Source organism: Heterodontus francisci, chromosome 19, assembly GCF_036365525.1.
Source record: "Heterodontus francisci isolate sHetFra1 chromosome 19, sHetFra1.hap1, whole genome shotgun sequence".
Classification (NCBI taxonomy): Eukaryota; Metazoa; Chordata; class Chondrichthyes; order Heterodontiformes; family Heterodontidae; genus Heterodontus; species Heterodontus francisci.
This window is the reverse complement of record NC_090389.1, coordinates 74,225,191-74,235,486: the sequence shown is the minus strand read 5'-3', so window position 1 is coordinate 74,235,486 and position 10,296 is coordinate 74,225,191. Positions and strand designations below refer to the sequence as shown.

Sequence of the window (10,296 nt, the reverse complement as noted above, 5' to 3'; positions counted from 1 at the left end):
AGTAACTTGTGTATGTCTCATAGTTCACATATGTCTGAACTGTATGTGGAAAGGTACATAATGCTGAACATTCCAGGTCATTCTACTCTCCTGTCTGAAGCAGCATGTGTGGCACAATGTCCCATTACAATCTGCTATCTCAGCATATATGGTGGGGACCAATTCAGGCCATTCTGCCCTTCTATCTGGCAGATAGGTTTGCAATGTCAAGCATCCAGAACATCTTATACTCATGAACACAGGGCGGTGAGTGCTGGAGCATTACACCCTCCCATCTCGATAAGAACTTGTGGTGATGACCTATCCCATGATAAGAGATGTGCAGTTGTTCCATTCCTGCTTAGAGGATGTCACGCAATGCCAACTATTGCAATATCACAAGATAGATGCAGATGAGGGAGGCAATCAACCAATCTCAGTTCATCCACTAAGATCAAGCCTGCACCACTTCTCCCCAGCAATCACAGCATCAAACTGTTTCTTAAAATATCCTAATATGTGCCTTTACTACGTTTGGAAGTCATTCCACAGTTTGATCATTGCTCGTGTAAACAAATTCCTGTCATCAATCTCAAATTTGCCTACCATCAACTTGGACCTGTGCCCCTTGTCCTGTTGTCATGGCTCAATGGTTCTGGATTTACCTTTCCTATACTGTTTAATATCTGATATGGTTCTGTGACATCCCCTCTTTGTTGACATCTTTCAAGGTTAAAAAGCTCAGGTTTCTCTCGCCTTTCACCATATCTATGTATCACCAAGTCTATCCTTTCCTCTTCTCTCTAGGATGACATGATACTGAATGTCTCTCTCCTGCCCTGCAGAAGACATGTAGTGTTGAGTATCCTAGCCTGTCCTGCTGTCCTTCCTGGAGGATGATGTATGGCACTCAGTGTGTCCTGAGTAGCCATGGCTGCCTGAGTAGAAAAGAACATGCACTGAGGCTTCTCCAGTGCTTTAAGCAGAAGAAGAATGCACAGAGGAAACAGGCTTTTTCAAAAAGAAAACAAAATAAAAAAGAAAGTTGCAATAAAGCACAAACCTTGACATATGGTGAGTTTTGAAGCAATTCTGCGCCCCCACAAAAATACATTTTATCATCAATCAGTATAGCAATATTATTTTCTCCCATGAGTAATTTGTTGCTACAGAAACCATTCTTATCTTGGTGACTGGGCAAGCCATCAGGAATCAGTCTCTATGGTAACCTTCCCTTCCTAAGTGATGGCAAAGCCTTTAAAGCCAGGAGTTCTCAATGAAGTCTTTGAAGAACAGCTATTGCTATTTAGCAGCAAACAAAGCAGAGCGCTTTGAACTGATGTACTTTCTGTCAATGTAATGAATGCAACACAAAATATGATAAATAGCCACAAGTGAGTTATACGACAGTTTCAAATCAAGGGCTTTGGTCACAATTAAGGTTGTAGTTTGACATCTTAGCTCATATCATTTTTACCACAATATTAATGCAAACAGCAAAAAACTGAAACTCATTCAATTCATTCATTTTTCGGTTGAAAACAGAAAACATCCTAATGGCCTCCGAGTGAGATTGCCATCTTGTGGACAATTAGGATCAGTTTTGTGCTGTGAGTCAACACCTGCTAGCAATTAGGTCAAGACTACCCAGATTAATTTATTAGGGGATTTCCACACCAGCAGAAAGAAAGGCGACTATCATCCTTTTAGTCTGAGTCCCAATGATTTAGCATACAGTTCTTTCAATGCTGGAATCAGGTTCTAGACATGAAAGTATAGTATGTTAAACTTTTGTAACAATATTGTTTTTGTGAAATTACTCATCCACGTCTCAGAGGGCAAGCAGGTAAACTACTTCCCAGGTAACTGCCCAGAGTGGTTCAAAGTGGTTTCCTGGAGTGGACAGCCATTGGCTAATACTGCAAATGGCCCCTGATGTTGCCTGAAAGGAACCATTAGTATTGAAATTCAGTGCTGTAGTAATTTTCACTGCCGTTGGCAGTGCATCTCCTCTAGTTGAAGTGGGATCTAACCTGTAGTACAGTCTCTTGTCAAGATGGGGTCTAACTTGTTATAGAGGAATGGTCCAGTTTCTTGTCACGTCGGCTCTAACCTTTAGTTGAGGTGAGGTCCAGTTACTTGTCGATGTGGGCTCTAACCTGTAGTAGAGGTGGGGTCTGTTCCATGGGGTGTATGAAATGGCTACTACCAAAAGCCTTTATTTACATATCATGACATCAGAGATCAAGTGTACAGTAAGCCGAAGTGTACAAAAGTATTTATCTAAACAGGCCCCTTTTCATAAAAGTTTGCATTTACATTGCAACTAAAAAAAATAGGGTACAGTACATTTACTCATTAGTAAAACAGAATATTTAATAAATTTGACAAAACCCATAAAGGTGTACCAATAATTTCGGCCTTTACTTAATTGTAAGTCTATTCAGAATCTTAGTGAGTTCCCACCACACTCCAAACTGCGTAGCCATCCAGTCCATGCAGAACTCTGGAATGTCCAACTCTGAGGCAAATTAACAGAGGCTCTGTCTGTACCAAAGAGGTAAAGAAGTCTTATTAGCCTTTTTAATTAAACTTGATTTTATTTCCTTGAGGAGTTGTCTTTCCCCCTCTGAATCCCAAAGATCTCTTCTAGCTTTTCCAAAGCCTCGAGCACATCACTAGCTTTCACCCTTTGGTTGAGCAAAATCTAGTGTAATTTTGCATCCATGAATTTCTCCATCTTCCATCATTTCCTTGGCTGATTTTGCATCTTCTTCTAATGGGAAGTTCACAAAGCCAAAACCTTTTGATCTTCCAGATTCTCTCTCTGTTGCAATTCTAGCACTCTCAGCTCCTTCAAAAGCTTCTTTTAAAGTTTCTTCAGAAAGGCCACAAACAAACAATGTCTTACTGGGATCATCACCATTTCTGTGCCCTTGGTTGCTGAAATCCAACTTCACAGTTCTCCCCTCAATTTCTGTATTGCTGTGATTCTCGACAGCTTCTTTAGCATCCTCAATAGATTCAAATTTAACAAATGCAAATCCATTTGGTCTGCCATTCTTTTCTGATATTTTGATCGTTGATGCTTTTTCAAAAATACTCTGAAGGGTTTCTTCTGTTGCAGAAAATGTCAAGTTATTTACAGTGAGAGTATCAGAATCTGGTTGCATTTGTCTATCCTTTACATTTAACATACTCTTATCCCCAGTGAAATCAATAGCTATGGCCCTACCCTCAACTTCAGTGCCTTGTTTCTGTACCAATGCTGTATCTGCAGCTGCTTCATTTTCAGATTCAATATATGTAATGCCCCGAGTCCCTGAACCGTCATGAGAAGCAGGAATTCTAACATCACTAGTACCTTCAAAAATCTCTGAGGCGATCCTGAGTTATCTTGAAGGTCCTGCAGTCCCTTTCTCTTTTACTATCTGCATTGTGTTCCTTGTTGCGTGCTTTGCCAAGTTTGAGTACAAGTCCCAGCACTTTGTTTCCATTGAATTCCAATGCCATTTCCAGTTGTTCTTTGGTTTCAAAGTCCATGTAAGCCAATTTCCTGTTAGATCCAATTCGGACATCTGTGACTGAAAATTTCTTTTTGGTAGAGAAGCCATTCAAGGCTTTCTTTAGTTCCTCAAAATTCTTTTCAGAGTTCAAATTTCCAACAAACAGCGAAAAGGATACATCATTTTCAGTCTTATGCTTCTGTTCCTCTTTCTTTCTAGCTTTCTTTGGCACAACTATCTCAACTTCTTCCTTTGCTTTTTTATTCACAACAGCTGCACACTTGGGAATAGATTTCTCTTCTGGTTTGTGGAGGGCTATCAGGCAAAGCTTTTGACTTTTTTTCAGCCAAAATGAAGACAGTTTGCTTACTGTCCACTATCTGGAACTGAAGTTCTTCTTTCTCTCATTGGATTGGATTCTCAGCTTGGTTTGTTCTCTTGGGGTGAGCATCGTTCCATCATCGAGTCTCAACTTTACGTACGACAGCTTCACATTTGGGTCACCACCTTGTGTAATTTCACACAAGTCTGTGAAGCTCGTGATGTTGCACGTATAACCAGTGTTGTGTGCAACATCACATGGACTGGTGCAGTTCCAAGATTTCCGCAATCAAGGAGGACGGTTCAATTTGACCATGTTTAGATCGGAGGAGGCTGAACAAAGCCCTAAAGAGATGTTCTCATAAGATACCAGTGCTAGAAGAGTTAAACCCAAAGTTTGCTGGAGCGAAACATTTTTTCAAATTAGATGCAAAAAACGGATATTGGCCCGTACACTTGTCAAGAGAGTCACAAGAGCTAACAACATTCAGAACTCCTTTTGGCAGATATTGTTTCCTCCGTTTACCATTTGGGCTGTCGGCCAGCCAGGATATATTTCAACAGCATATGGACCAGATAATGGAACAAGTCCCAGGCTGTGTGTTTATTGTGGATGATATCGCCGTAGTAGGATGCATGGAAGACGAGCATGACAAAAACCTACACTTGCTAATATCGACTGCCAGACGCAAAGGTTTGGTTTTCAACAACAAAAAGTTCTCCATTAAGGCAGATCACATAAACTCTTTCAGTGCCATTTGCTCAAGTGCAGGTATCCCCACAAATCCTGGGAAGATCGAAGACATCCGGTCAATGTTGAAAAGAGCGCGGAGTGCTGGGAGAGGCTTCATTGAAAAGAGCGCTGAGTGCTGGGAGAGGCTTCATTGAAAAGAGCGCTGAGTGCTGGGAGAGACTATCCTATCCTCTAGCCCATCCTCAAGCCTATACAATATCCCATCCAGTTCAGTGGAACGAGCCCTTCAAAGAAAATCAAGTGTGACATCACAGGCAAGCAGGTAAGTGATTGGTTAGGGAAGAAGCTAGCTGTTGGTGAGTATCTGGTAAGTGGTTAAGATCTATTCTAATCCTAACGTTTAAAATAGTAAAGGAACTAGTGGTAAGCTTAATAGAATATATAAAAAAGGAAAATAAAATAAATAATTGAATAAAATAATTTAGTTAATTGAAACACATTAAGGATGGCAGAACAGGTGATGTGTCACAGCTGCAGCATGTGGGAGCTCCTGGATTCCAGTGTGATCCAGGGCAAACACGTTTGCAGTAAGTTTTTGCATCTCGAAGAGCTTCGGCTCAGAGTCATTGAAGTGGAGGCTGAGCTGCAGACACTGCGACACATCAGGGAGGGGGAAAGTTACCTGGACACTTTGTACCAGGAGGCAGTCACACCCCTTAGGATTGGGTGTTCTGATTTGGTCAGTGGTCAGGGACAGGATAGTGTGGCTGCAGCTGAGCCAGGTAAGGGGAACCAGAGGGCAGGAGTTCAGGAGGCTCAACCTTTGCGATTGTCCAACAGATCTGAGGTTCTTTCAGCTTGTTTGGATGAGAGTGAGGGCTATAGGGTGGATGAGCAACCTGACCACGGCGCCATGATACAGGAAGCCATTCAAGGGTAGGGAGAAAAAAGGAAGGTAGGACATAGGCAGGACAAGGAAAGAGGTTTTGCATAGTCAGTATGAGGAATTAAGCACTAAATTAAGTAAACAGAACCTCAAAGGTAATAATCTCTGGATTATTACCTGAGCCACATGCAAATTGACATAGGGCAAATAAGATTAGAGAAATTAATGCGTGGCTCAAAGACTGGTGTGGTAGAAGTTCCAGTTCATGGGGCACTGGCACCAGTACTGGAGAAAGTGGAGGCTGTACCGTTGGGACAGTCTACACCTGAACTGTGCTGGGGCCGGTATTCTAGCGAAGTGGAGAGGGTTTTAAACCGAATAGTGGGGGCAAGGGATCAAATTTGGGAAGATATGGTAAATCAAGGAGTAGAGACAAGGCAAGAGAGGAAGGTATTAATATGGGAAATGATAAACTGACTATGAAAGGAAGGGACAGAACGTACAAATCTAAGAGTAAATCAACAGATAAGGCTAGAGGTTACAAAAATAATAAAAGGACAAAACGAAAGGCTCTGTATCTGAATGCACATAGCACTCGAAACATAAAAGATGAACTGAGAGCACAAATAGAAATAAATAAGTACGATCTGATGGCCATTACAGAGACATGGCTACAGGATGACATGGATTGGGACCTGAATATTGAAGGGTACATGGAAGTTAGGAAGGACAGGAAGCTTGGAAAAGGTGGAGGAGTAGCTCTGTTAATTAATGATAGTATTGGCGCAATAGAGAGGGATGACCTAAGTTCAGGAAACCAGGATGTAGAAGCAGTTTGGGTAGAGATGAGAAATCATAAAGGCAAGAAGTCACTTGTGGGAGTGGCGTACAGGCCACCTAACATTAACCACACTGTAGGACAAGGTATAAAGGAAGAAATAAAGGCAGCATGTCAGAAAGGTACGGCGATAATCATGGGGGATTTTAACCTACATATAGACTGGAAAAATCAGATGGGCAGAGGTAGCCTAGGTGAGGAGTACATAGAATGTTTTCGGGATAATTCCTTGGAACAGTATGTTCTGGAGCCAACCAGACAGCAGGCTATACTAGACCTGGTATTGTGCAACGAGATAGGATTAATTAATGACCTCATAGTTAAGGCACCCCTAGGTAGCAGTGATTGCAATATGATTGAATTTTACATTCAGTTTGTGGGAGAGAAGAGTGGGTCCAAGACTAGTATTTTAAACTTAAATAAGGGCAATTATGAGGGCATGAAAGCAGAGCTAGCTAAAGTAAACTGGCAAATTAGATTAAGGGATCGGTCAATAGAGATGCAGTGGCAGACATTTAAGGGGATATTTCAGAATACACAGAATAGATACATTTCAACGAGAAAGAAGAATTCCAAGGGAAGGTGGGGTGGTGGGGGGGAGGGGGGGAACCTCCCATCAGTGGTTAACTAAAACAGTTAAAGATATTATCAACCTTAAAGAAAAAGCCTATAATTGTGCAAAGATGGGAGGCAGGTCAGAAGATACAACAAAATATAAAAAACAGCAAAGATTGACTAAAAGATTGATAAGGAAGGTAAAATTAGAGTACAAGAGAAAGCTAGCTAGAAATATAAAGACAGAAAGTAAGAGTTTCTATAGATATTTAAAAAAGAAAGGAGTTAACACAGTGAATGTTGGTCCTCATTCCAACAGTCACAAACCACTTTCTACCTCGAGACTTGACAGCGCCAATATGTTCTAAGGTGTAGAGTGACTCGTCAGTATCATCATCCAACCTCTTTCTGTTAATCATCTATATAGGCTTGCTTTTCTTCTTTCTAGCAAAACATTTGCATGCAAAGTGGTTCAGCTTCTTGCAATTACAGCCCTGCTTTCCCCACGCTGGACATGCTTCCTTTTCCTTCTTGTGGTGTCCCCCACAGTACTTACATCCAGTACTCTGACCTTGATCTTTCCGCTGATCTTTCTAAAAGACTTGGACTGCCTCTCAGCATAGTGCACAGCCTCGTCGGTTCTCCCATCAATAATCTTCAGCTATAATAAAAGCAAAATACTGCGGATGCTGGAAATCTGAAACATAAACAAGAAATGCTGGATTCACTCAGCAGGTCTGGCAGCATCTGTGGAAAGAGAAGCAGAGTTAACGTTTCGGGTCAGTGACCCTTCTTCGGAACTGACAAATATTAGAAAAGTCACAGATTATAAACAAGTGAGGTGGGGGTTGGGCAAGAGATAACAAAGGAGAAGGTGCAGATTGGACCAGGCCACATAGCTGACCAAAAGGTCACGGAGCAAAGGCAAACAATATGTTAATGGTGTGTTATGTTAATGTCAATATGTTAATGTTAATAATCTTCAGCTGTTGATCAGCCACCTCAGAGCTTCTGCACATGTCAACAGCTTTCTTGAGAGTAAGCTTCTCTTCTCTCAGCAGACATGCTCTCACAGCGGGATCTCTTGTTCCTAAGAGAATCCTATCTCTGATGAGATCATCCTGTGCCCAAACTCACAAGATATAGCTAGACGTCTCAGTACTGTCACATACCGATCAACATTCTCCCTCTCTTCCTGAGCTCTAGGTCAGAATTTTACCTTGACAAATCGGGCATCCTTGGAGGTGCTTCAGCGAAACATGGTGGGCAATGACACTGGAACAGGTCCCCGTCGTCATGACGCCAGATCACCATTTTATGCTTGTCAGATGGCAGGCGAGATGGGGATGCTACTCGCCATCCGATTTAAAGCAATTGACGGCCAATTGACATAATTAAATAGCCAATTAATTGCTATATAACATCCCCTGTGCCATTTTACATTATGCGCACGGGGCACACCGAGTGGTCGCAGACCCGGCAGCTTTAAATGAGTGTCAACGGCTCTCTCACTGAAGGAGTTTGAGATCCTGGAGTTTTGTGTTTCGTGTGTTTGAATAAACAGTAAATTTAAAAGTCTGGGTTGATATTGCTGGCTCACCAGAGCTCACTTGAGTGAGTAATACTCCTGGAAGGGCCATAGCTTCTGAGATTTATCCTGGGTGGGGGAGTGGGGTGGTGGGGGGGTTGCAAATGCCTTTCCTCGCAGCAGGCATTTTTGGGATGCTGCTTTTATGGGCATTGTCCATTCTAGAGGAGGGTCCTTCAGCGAGGAAGAGAACCGGACAAGGAGGGACAGGCGGGCAAGTGACCAAGGACATCAGTGACCTGCTGGCCACCTGCAGGTGCAGCCTGGTAATGGGGGCGGGGCGGAAGGCCACAGAGTGCACCAGACGAAAGACCTGCAAGGAGATGAGTCTACCCAGGAGGCAGGGTGTACTGGCAGTGGTTGAACTTCCTGCAGATGTCAGAGCGCTGGTGTCTTAGAAGACTGCACCTGTCTTTTTTTCAATTCATTCATGGGATGTGGGCATCGCTGGCCAGGTCGGCATTTATTTCCCATCCCTAATTGCCCTTGAGAAGGTGGTGGTGAGCTGCCTTCTTGAACCGCTGCAGTCCATGTGGGGTAGGTACACCCACAGTGCTGTTCGGACAGGAGTTCCAGGATTTTGACCCAGCGACAGTGAAGGAACAGCGATATAGTTCCAAGTCAGGATGGTGTGTGGCTTGGAAGGGAACTCACAGGTGGTGGTGTTCCCATGCATTTGCTGCTCTTGCCCTTCTAGTTGGTAGAGGTTGTGTGTTTGGAAGGTGCTGTCTAAGGAGCCTTGGTGCATTGCTGCAGTGCATCTTGTAGATGGTACACACTGCTGCCACTGTGCGTCGGTGGTGGATGGAGTGAATGTTTGTAGATGGGGTGCCAGTCAAACGGGCAGCTTTGTCCTGGATGGTGTCGAGCTTCTTGAGTGTTGTTGGAGCTGTACCCATCCAGGCAAGTGGAGAATATTCCATCACACTCCTGACTTGTGCCTTGTAGATGGTGGACAGGCTTTGGGAAGTCAGGAGGTGAGTCTCGAGAGACTGTGATATCACTGTGTGAGATGATGGCAGCAGAGGTCAGCTCCAACATTGGTGGCCATCCAATGTCGGTGACGCTCATGGTCACCCTTAACTCCTACGCATCAGGCTCATCCAGGCTGCCACTGGAGACATGTGTGGGATCTTACGATCATCTGCACATCACTGCGTTAGGGTGGTAACTGATGTCATATTCAGGCGGGCCAACCAATACATCAAGGTCAAGACTGATGTGGCCAGTCAGGCCTAGGGAGCCAGAAGCTTCAGCGCCCTCGCTGGGTTCCTCATGGTTGAAGGAGTCATTTACTGTACGCATGTGGCCATCAGAGATCCTGCAAGCCAGTCAAGGGTCTTCATTAACCAGACGGGATTTCACTCGATGAATGTCCAACTTGTCTGTGACCACCACACCAGTATATTGCAGGTGTGTGCTCGTTATCCTGGCAGCAGTCACGACATATTCATTCTCTGGCACTCCCAGGTGTCGCTGCTTTTCAACCACACTGAGTGCCTGCAGGCACTTGGTGACAGGGGTTACGCACTGAAGAGATAGCTGATGACACCTGTGAGGAACCCACGGAATGAGGCTGAGGAATGCTTCAAAGCGAGCCAGGCGACGACCAGAGTCACCATTGAACAGACCATTGGTCTGCCTAAGATGAGATTTAGGTGCCTGGATGGCTCAGGTGGTGCCCTTCAGTATTCACCAGCAAGGATAACTCGCATTGTGGTTGTCTGCTGCACCTTACATAACCTGGCACTGCAGAGGGGGCAGGCCCTGGATGCTGAAGAAATTGTTCAGCAAGAGGCATCCTCAGATAAGGAGGGTGAAGGGTTTGATGAGGAGGGGGTACAGCCAACTGGTCGGCTGGGGGAAGCACTTGGAGGTTCTCAGGAGTTGGGTGCCTAGGAGGCTCAGGAGGCTTTAATACTCAGGAGT

At 43.9% G+C, this 10,296-nt stretch overlaps 1 protein-coding gene across 1 annotated transcript in view; it reads right to left on the bottom strand.

The window, feature by feature from the left end:
• Window positions 1-2,657: 2,657 nt before the first annotated feature.
• LOC137380346 (nucleolin-like) overlaps window positions 2,658-10,296 on the bottom strand; it is a 34,328-nt gene continuing 26,689 nt past the window's right edge. The window contains 2 exon segments of the mRNA XM_068052274.1: window positions 2,658-3,357; window positions 3,359-3,800. Coding sequence (XP_067908375.1) covers window positions 2,658-3,357; window positions 3,359-3,800 — 1,142 coding nt within the window.